This window comes from Thalia democratica, chromosome 6 (assembly GCF_965202585.1).
Source record: "Thalia democratica chromosome 6, ktThaDemo2.hap1.1, whole genome shotgun sequence".
Lineage (NCBI taxonomy): Eukaryota > Metazoa > Chordata > Thaliacea > Salpida > Salpidae > Thalia > Thalia democratica.
This window is the reverse complement of record NC_139170.1, coordinates 27713313-27733037: the sequence shown is the minus strand read 5'-3', so window position 1 is coordinate 27733037 and position 19725 is coordinate 27713313. Positions and strand designations below refer to the sequence as shown.

The following is a 19725-nucleotide window of genomic DNA, read 5'->3' as shown; positions in this document are numbered from 1 at the left end:
TTAAGAAATAAAACAAACAAGTAGAATGGGTTAAAAATGATCAGGTTAGAAGTGATCGGGTTAGAAGTGATCGGGTTAGAAATGATCGGGTTAGAAATTATCGGGTTAGAAATGATTGGGGTAATTCGGGTTAGAAATAATCGGGTTAGAAATGATCTTGTTTGAAATGATCGGGTTAGAAGTGATCAGGTTAGATATGATCGGGTTAGATATGATCGGGTTAGAAGTGATCGGGTAAGAAATGATCGGGTTAGAAGTGATCGGGTTAGAAACGATCGGGTTAGAAATGATCGGGTTAGAAGTGATCGGGTTAGAAATGATCGGGTTAGAAGTGATCGGGTTAGAAATGATCGGGTTAGAAGTGATCGGGTTAGAAGTGATCGGGTTAGAAGTGATCGGGTTAGAAGTGATCGGGTTAGAAATGATCGGGTTAGAAGTGATCGGGTTAGAAATGATCGGGTTAGAAGTGATCGGGTTAGAAGTGATCGGGTTAGAAGTGATCGGGTTAGAAGTGATCGGGTTAGAAATGATCGGGTTAGAAATGATCGGATTAGAAGTGAACGGGTTAGAAATGATAGCGGGTTAGAAATGATCGGCTCCCGATTCTTGTAGTTCATTATAAACTGACATGTCATTTCAACTCTTTGATATATATATATATATATATATATAGTAGCATTAAAACACATTATTTACAGTTGACATCAAACTAAAAAAGAATGCTGCCTTATATTTAATAATACTAGGCCGTAAAATAGCTACTGTAAAATTTTAGTGACATTCCAACTATTGTTAATTAAACTAACAGTTACACTAAAATCTGAAATAATTTCATTTATACAAAACATTTACATTCTAAATGAATAGAAAACTAAATTCTGAGTTTTAAAAAAGTTGAATACCACACAAACAGTAATTTTTATAAATAGTTATCGGTTAAAATGAAAAAATCTGTTTTAAAATAGCTATGAAAACACGGAATTAAAAAAAAAGCAATTGGTATCAAAACTTCCGATAGTACTTAAAAAAAAAAGTTACAAAATAGATATGATTAATAACTTTATATTGATTCTTTTGATACTTAATTATGTTATTATCTTATCAAACAAATGCTATAATGTAGAAACAAGCACTTCATTCTATAAAAGGTTATTTTGGGCTAATAAGTACTTCTACTAGTCACAAAAAGTTTATGCTATCCCAACTAAAAACCTATAGCCGCTTTTGATTTAATTTAGTGAGTTTTTGAAAGTTCTCTGATAAATAATGAATTACATTATTTCAGATCTAATTTTACTGGTCAGTATTTATTGAACTGTAAGAACCGGAACTAAAAATATTATTAATGTTTAGTATAATTATGAAAACATCATCGTAAAACACTTGGGTAATCTTCTTTAAATTAACCAAATTTTCAACAGCTATAAAACTTCAGTTAATAAAATTTTGCTTCACATAAATCTATTTTCTACATGCAACTAAGTTTGTTTAAACTTTATTATTCATCATTGAATACTTTTGAAGAAAGACTTTACTTTTTAGTTCAAAAGAAGGCTTAATCATCATTTATTATTTTTGTGGGCACTTTTAATTAAAAACTTTTAGAAACTTAATAAAGTAATTAATTTTTTAAATAGGCAAGATTAAAAAATTAATTTATCATGGGTCAAAAATAAATTTATTGTAAATTTTTTTCAGCTGATAGCTAGTAGTGCAAAAGCAAATGGTGAAACTTTTTTGATCTTTAAATCCTGTAAATTAAACATTAATAATTAAAATTGTATGAAAAAACAAAATTAATTCCACTAAGATCTGTAAAGTTTTTGATTAAACATAGTATTTAGTGAAACAAAGATCAGTTTTTTTATTCATTTTTGAGGGGGTGCACAGGCTCTAGGAAATTATTCAAAACACGGCCCTGATATGATCTCAATTTTTTTGATTTTTTTATATTTTCATTAGAATAAAACATAAGACGCTAACTTAATGAAAATAAATATAAACGATGCTTAATCGTTTACTATACTAATACAATCATTCAAAAGAATTAACGCAATTTTGATAAGAAAATAAATAATCATCAGACAAGAAAATATTTAAAAGTGCTTTGTCTTGATATTTATCAACTGGATGTCTAAAATTAAAATATAAATTAGATTTTAATATTGTATAACTTTATTCTATTTACTAAGTTTTAGACCATTAAAACTTTAAGAAAGTAAAACAGTGTAAACTTTGATTAGTAAAAATTGTGCAAGTACAGACTAGAACTAAAAAACATTATAAATGTTTTATAGTTTAATGCAGGGTTTTCTAATGCCGGTATCGCCCCCTTGGAGTTATTTTAGCTTTCAAGAAACAACAACTAGTTAAGTGGAGAAAAGTAGATTGAGAGAAATTAACAAAATACCTTAAAAAAAAGATTTTACATTCATAAAAAAATTGTAAGTCAATAAAGTATAAACGAAACCTAAAAATATGAAACTTTTCTATTTCTTTATCATTTATGAAAACTTTTTTACACATTTAAATTATTTTAATGCTGTTAAAAAGTCTTTATCTGTTGCTGTCATCAGCTAGTATTTCCATTCATCAATTTAACATTCATGGCATTGGTAAGAGGTAAGGGAGTAGAGTAAAAAATCAGGAAAAATGAGTTTTTCACAGAATCTCAGATGTTATTTTTCTATTAATTTACCTCATTTGCACAATAGTTTGAATGAAAATTATTTTAAAACCTTACTACTGCAGCCGGGCCGACACTCATAATAATAACAATTTTATATTTCAAAGTAAAATCACCTTAAATGAAAACTTTTGAGATTTGTTAGTAAACAAATACTGTTGTAGTTATAGTATTAAAGTTTCACCCTTCTTTTTATTTTTCTCTAAATTCTAGTCTTAAACATTAAAAACTCTAAATTGTAAAGGTTTAATTGCCAATTTTCTCTATAAACTATAATATAATAGTTTTATCTATATTTATCCTTAATTATTACAACTTCCTAATGTTGTAGGTTACCAATTACAAAAGTTGTAATAACTAAGTTACTTAGACTGTTTAGAATTTTGCAAACAAATTGAAAAAGTTTTATTTTTATTGTATTATTTCTGAGAAAAATTTATCTGATTTAAAGTTACATATTTCTTTTAATGCCATTGCAAATTACTGTATTAAATTTACTTAGTTTGGTTTTGCTGACAAATTCAAGAGTTGTTTGTATAGAAATAAAAATTAATAACTAATATTGATAGTCAAAATATAAATGTATAAAATAAAAAATACAATGTAATTCCTTTGCTAATAAGTTATTTTATAAAATACTAATAGTTTTTTTTACAGAATCTGTTTAAGTAAAATGGCTGGAAAGTTTTATTGGAAGCAAGTTCTAAAACTAGCTTGCAACTCTATTTTAAATAGAAAAGTTGCTTTGGCAAGTTTTTGTAGTTCTGGAATTTTATTTTCAATGTTTGATGACCTTAAAAGAAAAAATCTAACAGCAAGCAAATTTTTAGCTCATGCAAATTCTGTTGCAGTTCAAAACTTGTCTATTAATCAGCAAAATGAAGTAAGTTTAATTTTTTTGCAAATACCCTTTTTTATGGCCTAATTTTTGATAAAAATTACTGTCTAGATTTAGTATTACAAATTTGAATATACTATACTTGTTGAAAATAAGTTAAAACATTAGTTGTAGTTCTTTTGATATGTCAAATATGTTAAGTGTTAGTTTATTTTTTGTATCAAGAAAAATATTTGAATGTACTACTTACTTAATTTTTTTAAAGGCATATGTGGGCTAGGGTGCATCTGTTGCCCCTCAAAAATGAAAAATTTAGAACATAGCTTAGTAAAAATTTTTGACGTTGTGAAATCACATAAATAGACAGCACAAAAGAAATAGCTTCCTAGCTTTTAGCCTGCTGAAGTAAATTTCTTTTGAAGATTTTGCTTTATATTTTAGGATATTATGTATAAACAAAATTTTTAAAAAAATATAAATCCAAAATATTAAACAAAAAACTGAACTTTTTTCGTTGTTTTTGCATAATTTTTTTTTTGTTTTTAGTTTTTTTGTTTATACATAATATTCTAAATATTGCAAGGAACATTTCCTAACCGTTTCAAGTGATTATCTCAAAAAAAGTAGGACAAAATAAATTTTTAGTGAAATAGTCTTTTTTCCCCTTTTTAAATATACTGATTTTAAGCAAAATTTTCAAAAGTAATTTAAAATTAGTAATTTGCTTCAACAGGCTTAAAGCTAGGAAGCTAACTTTTTTGTGCTGTCTTTTTATGTGATTTCCCAACATCAAAAAATTTTACTAATCGAAATTATAAGGTCTTGATTTTTACAAGTTGATCTTATTTTGTACAGTGTAATCAGACCTATCAGAAATTTTAAATGGCTTAATTTTAATGACAATATTCAAATTAACTTTTGTAATATAAGAGATCAAAGTCCGTGACCTCAATAGGTTCCTAAAAGAAGGTTGGAACAAAAAACACTTAAAAACACTATTTAACTAAAAGTCTATCTTCTCCTTCATCTTTAAACCAATGTTCTTCAAATTTCCACAGTGAGTCCATAACTAATATTTAAATTAATTTAATGAAGGAATTTTTTTAATTTGAAAAAAAAAAAAAATATTGAAAAAAAGACAGCTATTTTTTGTTTTTTATTTGAAATTAATTTTTTTTAAAGTGCAACAATTAAAGTTTTTTAAACTATATAACTAATTTTTCCCTAAAAAGTTGAGGTCCCTACCTTTTAAATAAAGAAGAATATATATTTTTAGTAAGTTATTAAGTTTTTGAGAAAATTGATCCTGAAAAATTTGTAGTCTATATGTTAGTGTTTAAAACTTTTTACAAAAACGTCTAAATCTCAAAAGTAGATTAAAATTTTCAAATTCTATGAAAACTGAGGTTTAGTTTTAATTTTAAGCTTTCATGTACGAGCCAATGTTAGTTTTTGTAAAAAAAAAACTTTGAACATCCCCATGCCCCTAATAATTTTTTTTTAACTATGAATGTAATCTGTAATGTAATTTAGTTATTTGTGTATATAATATAAAAAATAAAAATACAGTTTTTGTACATCACTAACTAACAAGCAAAGTTTTATTGTCAAAAATATCTTTACCTTCACTTATTAGTTCTAAAATGTTCTGACTTAATAGTTTTAAAAAACTTCATACAAATATTTTATTTTAATTATGTCAAATCATAGTCTCAGGTTAAACTAATGATACATATGAGCTCAATAAGCTAAAAATTTAATGATAGATAACATACTGCAGGATTTTGTATAAAAAAATTACAAAAAAAAAAATTTATAATTAGAAAATAGTAAAAGTTAAGTCAATGAAGTTTTTTAGAAAAGTATCTAGCTTAAAATTAGTAAAATTAGATTATATTTAAGCTAAGTATATTTTTAAAATCTAAATAACATGATTTTATTGCTTCATTCTATCATCATAATTTCTTTGTGTAGATAAAAGTTTAGCAATTGAATGAAAGTGTTCTTCATATAACAAATTTTAAGCTATATAGAATAAAGTTTAGAATGTGATGATAGTAAAGTCATAATGAATAAATAGATATTTAAATATCAGATGAAAATAACTACTTTTTTTAGTCTAAAATAATTGGTTAATTTAGTTTTGTAAAAATATTACAAAATTTATTCAATTTCAAAAATTATCTTATAAAGGTTTTAATAATTAAATGAATAAATAAGATTAAGTATTTGCAATTTTTTTAGCTTATGTTATTAGCAAAAAAATGTATATATTAAAAATTGTTTATTATTTTCTTATATATCCATTTAGTTGGTATTATGTATAAACAATGATGATCTATCTGTAAAATACAGCATCAAGATGTTTCAAATTCTTGTAAAAAACCTAAAAAGCGCCATCTAAAAAGTTAAAAAAAAAAGAATTTACTAGTAGGTCCAAACTAGGAAAATTATGATGGTAAAAACGATTGAAAAAATATTAAATAATAGAATTCATTTTTAATAAAAGTACTAATAATCTAGTAGGTTTTAAATTTTTTAATAGCCATTTCTCCTAGAAAAGTTAAAGTTAAAAAAAAAAATTCTAATGTCTAATTTATAAGATTATGATAATGAAAAACAATTTAAAAACTATTTTTTAAAGATAGTTCACAATAGCTCAGAATTATTGTTAGAAATGTCAGAGTTGAATTGTTGTGCAAGTGCATACATAAAACAAAACATACTAATGTGTTACTAAAATGATCTTTAAAACTCCACAGTTTAAATTTTATGTTAGTTTCTTTACTTTTTATCATTTATTTCATGTTATTACATATAGCATTGTATTCAAGGTTTAGCCAAAGAAGTGGAATGTTAAATATAGTAATGGACTGCACTTGTTGCATACAGGATATAAAAGTATAATTTATATTATAAGCTATAGAACTCGACAATTGTTTAAGTTACTTTTGCAATGAAACAAATGAATAAAAATATGATTTTGACATATTTGAAAGTTATGATGTAATAAGGGGTGCAGATTCTGAACTGCAGAACTACCTTTAATTTAATTACCTCCTATTTAAATGTTCCTTTTATTATAATATTAAAATAACTCTACATTTTAATATAAAATACAAAATTATTGATATAATATACATTTCCCCTCACCTACTACAACATCATCATGTGTCGCCCTTGATAGTTTCAATAGGTTATAATTATCAGTTGGTTGCCAGCATTTTTATTTTATCAAGTTTTGTGAGTAACTTCTTCTTAAACTAGTTTTCTACATATTTAATTTATTAACTGACTAAATTTACAAATTTAGAAGATACTGCAACAACTGAATACTGTTGGAGCTAGAGGTCGAAGATTTGCTGAGTTTGCTTCTGTTGTTGTTGAAAACAAACTTTATATGACTCCTAAAGATTTTCTAGAGTCTGTACTTTATGAAGATCAAAGTTGTAAGTAAAAGTTTATAAAGCTTTTCATGAGTAATTATTATTAAATAAAAATATTTTCTAGAAATAATTAAATATTTGTTATAAATTCGTAAATTGTTAATTATATTTCTGAACTAATTTTTAAAATTGAAATGTACTCAAGGGTAATAGAACTGGCAGAAAAAATAAATATAAACAAATTACAAAAAGGTAAAGCTCCTATTACTTTTTTATATGTCTGCTAAAACGTAGTATTGTTTAAATAATTAATTTATCGATGTATTGGGTATACAAAAAGTTAAACTCTTAGTTTAAATCAGTTTGTTGTAATGTAACTTTTAAGGAAAAAGTCAATTGGGTAAACAAATTAGATTTTTATAACAATTGCAATTGATTTATATTTCTATGTATGCATCAGATGTCTTAACTTCATTGATAGTAAATAGAACAATTTAAGGTAGTAAAAAAGCAAAACATAAATTCAATTTAATTTTTAGGCTTAATATACAAGTTTGAAGTGTTGCAATTTTGTGATGTTTTTCTTTCAAATATTGATTTTAGATATTAAATTAGTTGTTATTAAAACTATTTATCACTACTTTAAAGTCATTATTTGTAAAAATACTAATGAAAATAATATTTTTGCTAACATAAGGTGAGGATGAAAACGGTGAAAGTGAGTTCTATAAACTAAGTTGCGTTCAGCATGATTTTTTGTATATATAATTTATTTTCTGTTTTTAATTTCATATATTTAGAGTAAACAAAAATATTTTATGTATTTTTATTTTGTTTCCAAGTAAGTTAGTTATTTTCAAGTGTCTGATAAAACTTTTTATTTTTTCTCTAACTCTTTATGAAAGTTACAAACTTATAAGTTTTTGCCTTGTTTTCTAACTAACTAAAACTACGAATTGAATTACATTAAAAATATTCAAATAATTTTAAAAAATTTAGGTTTTTCATCCTTTATTATTAAATATATTTATACAAATATACAAATGTTGTTTATTTTTATCAATAAATTTAGTTATATTCTACATGTTTTATTAATCTTAAATTTAGCCATAAATTATGGCTATGTTTTTACGTAGCTTATAAATATATATCTAAAAAAAGTTTGTATTGATTCTGTTAATAATATGCATGTTATGCTCAAGTACGTTGCTTAAAATAAATAACTAATGTGTATTTAGTAAACTAAATGAATATAAGTTTGGTAAATACAATTGAAGATAAACAGTTGTTATAATATACTAACGTTAAAGTAAAAAAAAATGACTAAATAATTCAATAAAACTTACGTTTGTGTTTTAAAACTTAATCTATAATTTTATAAGAAGTTTAAAGATAAAAACAGTTTTCTTGAAACATAATTTTCGTCTTTATTCTATAACTAAATAACAATCAGAAAAACTAACTTTAAAAATTAAAACTTTTAGTGGTTTGATTTTTCTATTTTAATCGCAGTACCTTAAATATTTTTGTTTTTAACAAAAAGCATCAAAAATGCAGCTAGATTTGGTCATAAGCAGCTGTCTGTTGAAGAGGCAAAAGACATGCTGATGAAAACACCTTCAAGAGAAGAAAACTCAATCGATTTGTTTCGTAATCTAAACACAAATGGACTGATATCATACACAGAATACCTGTTTCTACTATGTGTTATCACAAGTAATTAAACAGTAGTATAGTTTTAGTTAGGAAAATACAAATAATTTTTTTTTTATCAAAGTATAGAAAAAGTGTAAAATAATTGGTATTAGTCTAACAATTTTCTGTGTCAGTTTTTATTCATTTATTAAGTTCAGCTAAACTGTTGTTTTTATAACTTAAAAAAAATTGTTAATAATTTTATTTTTTGGTTAAAAATTTGATCGTAAAGAAATAAAGAGTTAACTAGGTAAACTTATAACAATTGTTTACATAAGTTTATTGTTTAATCACAACTCTGTTTAGAATCTTGTACAGACAAGTTTTGTTTTCAAAAAGAGTATCTAACAGTGTTTTTACAAAATATATATCAGATTTATTGATGATACTTAATTTTGTTAAATTTATAACTTTATTAATTTTTTATAGGATTTTGTAAATTATTGTTAGTTAAAAGTCTTAAAAACCTTTAATTTTTATTTTCTGAACAAGCAATTCAGATTTTAATTGATTTTACAAGTCATGAAAATTATTTCTAAACAGGTTTTACCACATACAAATACTATTTTTTTACAGAACCTAAAGCTGGCTTTGAAATAGCATTCAAAATGTTTGACGTAGATGAAAACAAAACAGTTGATAGAACGGAATTTCTTGTGGTAATATTCGTTATTTTCATGGCTACTTAAACTCTACTATTTTTTCTAAGACAAATTCTTTTTTAACTTAAAAACATATTCTACAGGGCTTATACGCGATAGTAATCAGGCTAAAACTTGGCAGTATTTGAAAAATTTAAGGATGTTTAAGTACAAATGCTTCCAATTTCTGAAGTGCTAAAAATTTTTAGATAGTCATGATTTAAACATTTTTTGGTATTAGAGGTAGAAGTTTTGACCATGAATATGTAAAAAGATTTATCTAGAACAGATGTTGGCAAACTGTGGCCCGCAAGACACATGCGGCCCAGGAAGGGTTAAAGTTTTGCCCGCTAGCATTTTTTATTTTAAATGGGATGCGGCCTATGAAAGATAAATCCGGCAGCCTGCAAACCTGCAAGTTTGATCCTTCCATAAGATAAAAATTTCAAAACTTAAACTAGACACTATGAGATTTAAGTAAAGATCAAAAAATAAAGTTTTTAGGTGTATTTTACTAAAAAAAAATTAAACTTAAGCCAAATATTTTCTGTGTGTTATGAAGAGTAAAAATTAAAACTACAAGTGCGGCTCGCAGTTATTTTTATTTTTCAAAATTTGACCCTTAACACCAAATGCCTGCCAAATATAAAATTTAATATATAAAAAAGTACAAAAACGAGTATGTTTATAAGGTTGATGCTTTACATTTGCCCAAGATGTTTGATTTACTTTACATATTTTACTAAACAGTTTATTTGAATAAGCTTTTTTTAATTCGAATAATCTGTGGAAGTCATACTGCTGAATTAAAACTGTGGTAAATAAATAAAACTATGCATAGTTTTAGAATAACTTCTTTTATATAGGTTATCAATTTGTAATTTTTTGTTTATAAAAATCACTTGGGTTTTGTATACTTTTTATTAGTGACTGAAATTAAATTAATACTATTTATTTAAGGCACTTGTATCATCGTAAAGCAGATATTAAACTCTTTTTCACTGTTTTTTAATATTTATACAATTTAAGTCAGTTAAATTAAGTTTTTTTTAATTAAAAAATAAGCAATAAGAGGAAGTATTTTTGATATGTGTTATACCATATGCTAAAAACTTATAAACACGTTTATTTTTCAGGTTAAATGAAGTTGTAAAATTATTAAAAGCAGTACGACTGTTCTTGACAACTAATTTTAAAAATCGTATTGCAAATATTTTTTTTACAAATTAGGAGGATTCTTCATGGACAACCAAAATGAGCTAAAAAGTTTTTTTAAACTGTAGTTTGAATTAGTCAAGTTAAACTTGTGGACCACACTCTTACATAAGGTTATAAGCCCAAAAAGGATTAGGAAAATGTCACGGAATATAAAAGAGAAAGTGAGACCAAAAAATCTGCAGCCCGCGAATACTTTTTTTAACAGTGTGATAAAATCTTACAATTAAGCACTTAAGTTAGTAATTAGTAGTCCTTTATAATTGCTAACTTATCATATTTTTGGTTTAAAATAATGTTTTTACATTTATTACTACAATTAATTTGATTAACTGAAGCACACGAAATATTTTTTTATACAGTGCGGTCCGCGACTTTTAAAAGCTGTCAACTTCTGAATTAGAGTAAGCTTAGACTTTGACAAACGCCAAGTTTATCGAAGTAGTGTCCAGTTAGAACTGGCTGAAAATGTTGCGGCCCTTAGTTCAAGGCTACCCAAGAACCTTAGATTTGAAAATCACAGGCTAAAGCTTCAAAAATTTGCAAACGAACCCTGTTTCTCTCTTTATAAATAGTTTTACAATTTTCAAACTGTTAAGCTGTTAAACTAAAATAGTTATTGTTCTCTAAATCAATATAAAATTGAAACTAGCTTAAAATTCAATGGATCACTTAATTTTCACAAACATTTTCGCTAAAAAACTTAAGTTTGTAATGCAATAAAAAACCTTATATTCGAACCTTTGTTAGTTTAAAAATATAAAGTTTTTTAACGAAAATGTTTGTGAAAATTAAGTGATCCATTGAATTTTAAGCTAGTTTCAATTTTATATTGCTTAAGAAAACAATAACTGTTTTAGTTTATTTTTATTGATAGTTTTATGAACACTAAACTTTTTATTTATAAATTTACAACAAATTAAATTTTACATTTTATCTGCCTATTACAAGTTATGTTTTTAAAGGTTAATCAGCTTTTATAGTCAACAAGCAAATTTTATTTTTTCATTTAACTTTTCCTTTGCCCTTAAAAGCTTTTTTTTAGCTCGGAGAAATATTTGAAAAAAGATCAACAAAAAGTAAAGATTCATCAAACGAGGTAAAAAAATTTACAGATGAGATTTTTAAATTTATTAGCCTGTATTTTTAGTTTTTAAGTTTACTTATGTTTTTACTAAAAACAGCTTCTTCTTTTTTATTTTATTGGCAGTGTGCATTTTGTACATAAAAAATATATTTTATTAATTATTTTAGTAATGTTATTAAAATAAAAAGCTAAATTTTATAAAACTAAGACTTTTAAAAAAGTTTTATAATTTTTTTGTACTATAGTAAAAAGTATAACAACAAAGTGAAAAAAAGGTAGATATACCGAATTGTTTTTATTTATTCACCAATATATATATATATATATATATATCAAGTTTATTCTAAACCTAGTCTTTTTAATTCTTATTACAAATTTTAAAAGTTAAAACAGTTGAGAACATTGAGAATCTTTTTTTTTGTACATTTTTTAAGTTTTTGCATAACAAGTCATAAACAGAAAAGCAATGTGACTGCTGGTAAAGTGTACTATACAGAAGCATTCACGGTATGATATATGGTGAAATTAATTGTTTACTGTTCAGCATGTAAAATAAACCACTTGTGTATTGTTTGATTGACACCACTGTTTTTTCACCCGGTATTTTTTATTTAATAAAAAAACTAAAAATTGATATTTGAACTCTATTCTTTTAACTCTATTATTTGAAAGTTTAAGATTTATATTGTTGCGTGGTATTAGAACAATTAAAACAGTTTTACTAATTGTTGTTTAATTGTTTTGAAGTGTTTGTTAATGTTTTAGATCATTTAAGTCTTCTTTTATAGTTTGTACGTAAGACTACAGCTATTTACTAAAATTTCGTAAATTAAATATAATTTATTTTCTGAATTGAGCGTCAAGGTGTTCAAAACAAGTTAAATAGCTTTTTGCAAAATAACTACTAACTGTACGGACTCTATTAACAGAATAAACTTTTGATTATAAATGCTTAAATTAATCATAATAACTTAAATACTAAAAATAACTAAAAGCTAATATAGATATAAACTAACCCAAGCACTAACCTTACCCTAACTTTATATTAAACCTTTTTAATCTTAACTCGCGGGTTATGTTTGAATTTTAATTAAACTTGAAGTTTTATTTACAACTATGGATAGTGTAATTGTTCATTTAGGATTCTGTGTGTAGTTAGTACTTTATGTTTTTTCATAACTTTTTAATATTTATTTTTTTTAAACTTAGCTGTGAAATTTCACAAGTCCTGCACTATTGATCTGAAAAAGTAATTAAAATTTGATGCATCTTGAAAGTTTTACTATTCAATATTCTTTGTTTTAAATACTTAAAGATGGCTAAATTATTTATCTGACTATTATTCTCGTATGCAGTTGAAAATATTTGAAGTTTAGTTTCTTAGAAATATATTACTTTTTAACTTAATTACACTTTTTTTACTAGACATTAAAAAATAGAGCAAGTTAAAATTAGTTTTATCGAGAAATGTGGTATAACTAAATATAATTTTTTCTATTTTAGTAAATTTTATTTCAAAGAAACATAAGAAAATTTTATTATCAGTTGTTTTGTTAAATTAAAATTACTTTACTAAATAGCATATGCTTTTCTAAGTATGTTACTTAGTACCTGATAGTGTAAAAAAATGCAAAAACAGAACATAAAAGAAAAAGATGCTGATGAAATACCAACAACATTGTCTGTTCATTTGTTTGGGCCCGAAGGAGACCAAGTTTTCAACTACGACGACTTTTTTACGTTTGTTGAACTTGTGACTTGAGTGTTGTGCAGTTGAACTAACTGTGTTTTATTTTTACAGGTTTATGGACAATCTTCAAACAGAAATTCTAGAATTAGAAATATCCTTTTGTATTGATATAAAATAAATAAAACTAGGATAGATCTTAATTAAAAAACACTTACAACTAATGTTTTACTAATAATAATTTTAACTACTTATTATAATGTATTTAAATAACTACTTATTATAATGTATTTACAATTTTTCTTACATCGAAAATTTTTGTTCACTTTCTGACATATAGCAAGGGGATGAACTTTATTTCCGAAGAAGACTTTGCTAAAATTCTGTTGCGGTTTACTGATTCTCGGGACACTGAGGAAAGTATAGAACGTCTGCGAACAAAAACGCAATCTGGCAATTCAGAGGTAGCATTAATGTTAATTAGAGAATTAAAGTCTGCTTAAGTAGGATTTTTGCATGAATTTATTTCAAAGAATATAAACTACTTTAAACTTATTTTACTATGAGTACAGAGCAAGAAAAATTGTAACAGGCTAACCAAAACCAATTAAGTCTAAAAACGTTTAAAAGTAAAAAATCACAGTGGAACAATGAAATAAACTTTTACTATTAAAAATTCACATGTTTTGTTTAAGAAGTGGAGGTTTAGATCTTTAAAATGCTTCTTTTATTAAACTATGTAATTAACTTATGATTAAATGTAAAATTTGATTTCTAACCTAAAACAGGGCATAAGCTTTGAAGAATTTCGAAGCTTTTTCCAGTTTATTAATAATCTTGAGGACTTTGCTGTGGCACTTCGGTTGTATTCGTTAGCAGGCAAATCTATTGGCAGAGGTTTTAACTTTTTCATTTTCAATTTATTTTTATAAACTAAATAATTTGTGCAATTAGTCTCATTTACATAAGCGTTTTACTTCAACACGGTTTTATTTTTTTAAACTTACGCAAAATTTTTATTATAGAAAAAAGTACTATAAGAAAATATAACTTACTTGCTCAACTATTACATGTTTCAAGTTTAAAAAATTACTGATACAGCACACTCCTCTGCACTCAAAATAACTAAACTTCCGCATGTATACGCCACTGCCCATTTTTAACTAGCAAACTGTTGATATAATTTAAACAACTCTGGTAACAAATTTCGCAGCCGACTTCAAGCGGGCGGTGATGGTGTCGACGGGCTTGCAGCTGACAGACAACGTGGTCGACTGCATATACCAGCTGTTCGACTCGGACGGAGACGACAAGCTGTCGCACGTCGAGTTCCTCGGTGTCATGAAGGACCGGCTGCAGCGCGGGTTCAGGGTTGGTGTTGTTAAGTTGTGTGAGATTTTTGTGGAAGTTTTCACTTTTTAAGCTGCAAGATGATAATCATTCAAATAATTAAACTTAAAGTATTTGTCACTCAAGGTTTTCGTGGATAAATAGCATAGAATAGTTAAGAAATTTAAAGTAAGTTAGTCATATATCAGGTTTGAAAATTTATGTTTTTGACAGACTTTTAAAATGATTTAGTTTGTTTTAGAGAATAACAGTGGACTTTTAATACAAGCAACTATAGTTTATAATATTTTAAACACCAAATTTTTAGCTTTTAATACACTGAAATTGACTTTAACTAAACTTTAATAAAATAATAGAAATATTTTAAGTAAATCCTCTGTTTTTTTAATTTATAAACAAAAATTAGGCTGTATTTAAATGTCCTTTTTTATCTTTAAATAATCTGTTTTAGCATTTGTAAAAGAGAATTTAACAAAAAAACAAAATTAGAGTAATTTTGCATTTAAAACAAAAAATGTAATACTTTCAACATTTTGTGTCAGTCATGTTGTTTGCTTTAAATGTATATATATTTGAAAGATATATATATATATATATATATATATACATATACACATTTTAGAATAATTAAACAAGCAAATGTGATCAATATGTCTATTGATCACACTTTAGCACAATAATTAATTTGTATTCAACAGTTTTTAATACATAAAGTAAAAAAAAATATTTACAAAGAATATTTAGCAGCGAATGCAAATGGATAAGGTAAGTGAAAATATGGGCTGAAAATGCCGCCATTTGATTGGTTGATATTTGTCACGTGATAATTTTTTACTGGTGTTCGTGTAGATTAGTACTCGTAGTTTTCACTTTTTTTAACTTTGTTGAAGAGTGTTAAACTCTTTTTCAAAGAATTATTTTTTCGTTGTAAATAGATACAATAGTTTTAAGTTTAAAAGATCAATTTCATACATTAGTTATTGAAACTTTGTTGTACAAGTTGAAAACTCAACTTTAATCCTTACTTGCTCATTAGAATAATCTCACTATACTTGGATTTTATTTATATTCTGATGTGAAATAAACTTATTTTTATTTTGTAAAACTATTATACCACGCAGTTTTATTTATTTTTTTTTTTTTTTGTCACGGCTCAAATTTAAATACAGATTTGCTAATTTACAAGCTATTTTAAAGTAGTCACTAAGTTTGTGACTTACTAAGAAAAACACAAAAACCCAACATTTTAATTAAGATTGGATCAATACAGTACCTAATAGTAAAAATAAGACTAATTATAAAAAAGATGGAAGATAGACTTCTAACATGCTTGTATTATATATTCTTTTAAGTTTATTTAATTCTAATGGTAGACTTATTTTATAATTGTTAAATTTTGAATAACTTTTCAAAATATAGATTTAATCGTTTGCTAACAAAAGATCCTAGTGAAACAAGTTCACTGGAATATAAATAGAAACAAATTATTAGTAATCTTCCTTTATTGTACCAACATATGTTTCTGTGTATTAACGAATCAACACACTTCAAATGGGTTTTTAATGCAAAGAAAAACTCTTAACTATTATATAATGAGTTTTTCTTTCCATTAAAAAACCCAGTTGAAGTGTGTTGATTTGTTAACACACAGAAACATATGTTGGTACAATAAAAGAAGATTACTGTATAATTTGCTTATATTTATAAGTTTTAAATATGAATTAAACTCTTTTATAAATAAACATTATGATCAAGACTCATTTAAGGTGTTTTATAATTCAAAATTTTATTTCTACTTCTTTTACATAATGTTTTTTATTCTTTTAAGGTAACTATCATTTTGTTCTTTACCTTTTATTCTTACTTTTTATTTTCAATTAGTCTTTGCTTTGTTTACTATTTTTATAGTATTTTCAGACATATCTTAATATTTAAAAATTAAATATTTTACAACGTTATAGCGCCACCAAGCCGGCCGATCAACAAACGTTGGTATGGCGGGTTTCAAGCAGTGTGTAAGCAAACAAGTGAAAATATTCTTGCACAATCTCGCCACGAGAACTCATTCAAGCGGGGCTAATTTTTAAATCTTCTCTGCTCTGTTTGTTTATCTTTTTTTTATTCATTTTATTAATTTTTTTCTTTTACGCTTTCAGCCTCTTTTTCAATTTTTTTTTGAGCTATAATTATGTACATTGTTTGAATTCTATATTTTTTCTTCTTGACTTTTACTTTGATTTATTTGTAAGTATCAAAATATGTATTATTTGCTTTCCTTAGGTCACATTAGTTAAATAATATAAGTTATAGTTTATTGTTTAAATCATATCAACTAAGTAGTAAAAACCATTATTCATTGTTTTTGTCAAAAATAACACTCGTAGTTCATTCTTTAGCTCACATTAGTCAAATAGCAAATATTTTAGCTTGTTATTCAAATTTCATATACCTCAAGTTTAGTGTTGCTACTAATTTAAAAGTTACATGACAATTTAAATTTTGAAAATTCGATATCCGACAAATTGTTTTAAAAACTCTAAGAGACCATATCTCAAAAAGTTAAATATATTTGAAAGAATTAAAAAACACATATGTAGGCCTTATTAATATCTACAAGCAGGGTTGCCAAAAACCCTGGAAAAACCTGAAATTTGACAACTTAAGTTAAAAAGTCTGGAGTTTGAGAAATTTTGAAAAAACCTTGAATTAAAAAAAAAAACACTAAAAAATCTGGAGTTCTGAACAAAAATTACTGCTGGAATTTAAACAACTTTTGCATGTTTAGAAGTAAAATTTCGATTTGTCACAAAAAATCTATTCTTTAGATAAAAAAGTTTTGTCATCATCAAAAAAAAAGTTTATTAAAAATCACATTTAAAGTAGCTTTACAGTATCTTTTTAATGTTGTTATACTACTTAACATTTTTTTTACCTTAAACTTAATTTTGAACTAAAAATAGACCCTAAAACGTGTAGTTTTAAATATATGAAAAAAAAAATTGAATACCTGGAAAAAATTTGCCAAAAACATTTAGCAACACTGTTATTTTGTATTAGTGTGCAACATTTTTACTCATCGTAGTATACATTACTTCTCTTTGCTTAAGTATAATAACCTAGTCAAAATATGAAAGTTAAACATAAAGATCAGTTTTAATAAAAAATGCTTTTTTATTAGACTTTAAACTTATTTTTTAAGGTAATAAAGCTTATTATTACTAATTTTAAAAACATATTTTTTGGTTTTTTTTATCTCTATAATATAAACTGTTCTGGTTATTTATAAAGAACTTATCCAAAGTGTATTGAATACTTTGTTGTGTTTATTGAGTGCTAAATAGATTTAATATGATTATAATCGTTCATAATGCATTATTTTGATTAAATTTGAAAGTTATAAGCAAATTTATAACAGACCTCTGTTCTTAGTCTGTTTGATTGTTACTATAAATTAATGTCCTTTTAGGACTTATAATTGATTTTTAATGTTCAGAGTTTATAAAATATACATATTTTGTTTTGAAAAAATGGTTTGTAAACAAATGAATTGCATTTACATGTTATGAGTTATTTAACTACTTTGATTTATTTCACAAGCTTGTAAAAAATCAAGAAAAACTAAAATTTTGTGCAGTTATGCAGTTGTAGTTCAACGTAGCTTTTATGTATATTCAATGGTTAACATAGGATGAGTCATACGCATACTTCACTTTAAAAAAGTTTTTTTTTAATTTTATTATTTTAAAACATAAGAAATGTTTATATTTATATCTGACTTTTAAAGTTGTGTTTCAAAGACTATTGAGTTTAAAAAAAATTTTTTTTTTTAAGTTTAACCTCTACTTATAACAAAACAACTAAGTATCAATTAAAATTTAATATTTTGATTTTTTTTTAATGTCAACAATGTTAAATAATACTTCCAGACAAATCTACGCTTTGTATACAATTTTTTTAAACATATATAATAACTATCCTAAGTGTAAAAATTATTCAAATAAACTTACTAGGGTCAGCATGCCAAAGGAGGGTGGGATGAATTTCTTCGCTGCATTGTCCATCAGATGAAAGTATCTACTAATCAAGAATAAGCTGTTATTTTTAACAGAAAACACTTAATTATTAAATTATTGTCGACTAATTTGAATCTATGCGATTTTTCTACACAAATTTTCCATACGTATGTTTTTATGTATATACTTTTTATCTGATGAATTTGTTGTTTCTTGTTTTTATTTTGTAAATATTACTTTCAATTAATCTGAAATGAAAGCTTTCTGTATTTAATACGTTAAACTCAAAGAAGAAAATTTTAAATATAAATGGAAAAAATGTTAAAATGTAAAGCTTCAGCTTTTGAAGTTATTATTGAAAATAAATTTAAAACAAATTAATAATTTTTAGTTAAAAATATTAATAAATTTATTTATATCAGAAGTAATTTGATATAATGAATTCAAAGTGTTTTGTAGTTATACTAAATATAATATCTAGCATAATAAGTAAAAATACTAAACAAGCATAAGTTTGTTTTAAACATTTTTAGCATAAACTAACTTAATTTTTTTTCTAACTAACTATTCTTAAATTGACATTTAACATATGAATTAGTAAAACTTTATCACTAAGATTTAATTTTTTACTACAAAAGGCTTCCGATTTTTTATAGCGCCTTCTAGCAGATAATAATTTTTACATAATAATTGATACATTAATACTGTATCAACAATATAGAATTAAAAATTTAATCATTAGGTTTTGCTATAAAAGTGTAGATTTTTTTTTAATTAACTTGTTTGAAAGACAATATTAAAAAAATTTAAAATCAATATAACTTTTGTTTAAATGTCTCTTACAGTATTTCTTAATTAAGTTTTGTACTTGATATGAAACTAATATACATTTTAACGTCTCTTCTTCGTACGTCTCATTAAATCAAGAAAGCTAGTTTTAGATTTTACCTCTATATTTACAATTATGAAACTAGCTAAAAGTATTTTAAATTATTTAAAACTGATAATTAAATATTGTTCTTGACTTCAAAATACTTTTTTAAATACTACTCCTATATGTCCTGGACGAGACGTTAAAATTTATCCAAGTGGTGTACGACTCGATAACCAAAAGGATTTTTCGTGCA

General features: G+C 24.8%; 1 protein-coding gene across 8 annotated transcripts; it reads left to right on the top strand.

Moving 5' to 3' along the window:
* Positions 1-3347: 3347 nt before the first annotated feature.
* Positions 3348-19040, top strand: LOC145839491 (calcium uptake protein 3, mitochondrial-like). Of its 8 annotated transcripts, none has more exons than XM_082947077.1 (14): positions 3348-3569; positions 6838-6973; positions 7608-7628; positions 8468-8626; positions 9182-9264; positions 11507-11560; positions 12008-12055; positions 13188-13288; positions 13350-13389; positions 13562-13699; positions 14024-14132; positions 14449-14606; positions 15333-15350; positions 18596-19040. In XM_082947077.1, exons 1-14 carry the CDS (start codon positions 3360-3362, stop codon positions 18674-18676), a joined length of 1356 nt encoding a protein of 451 aa, XP_082803203.1. In that variant the 5' UTR covers positions 3348-3359; the 3' UTR covers positions 18677-19040. The 8 variants fall into 8 exon arrangements, with proteins under 8 accessions (XP_082803203.1, XP_082803202.1, XP_082803200.1 ...); XM_082947076.1 differs by having other exon boundaries at positions 15330-15350; XM_082947074.1 differs by lacking the exon at positions 15333-15350 and adding an exon at positions 16547-16686 and having other exon boundaries at positions 18596-18723.
* Positions 19041-19725: the final 685 nt, after the last annotated feature.

Bases quoted from the DNA above. Each gene is read 5' to 3' on its own strand.
- LOC145839491 (XM_082947074.1), top strand. From the start codon at position 3,360: ATGGCTGGAAAGTTTTATTGGAAGCAAGTTCTAAAACTAGCTTGCAAC. The intron at 11,561-12,007 runs GTAAAAAAATTT...AGTCATAAACAG, and splicing joins GTAAAGATTCATCAAACGAG to AAAAGCAATGTGACTGCTGG. The intron at 14,607-16,546 runs GTTGGTGTTGTT...ACAACGTTATAG, and splicing joins GGCTGCAGCGCGGGTTCAGG to CGCCACCAAGCCGGCCGATC.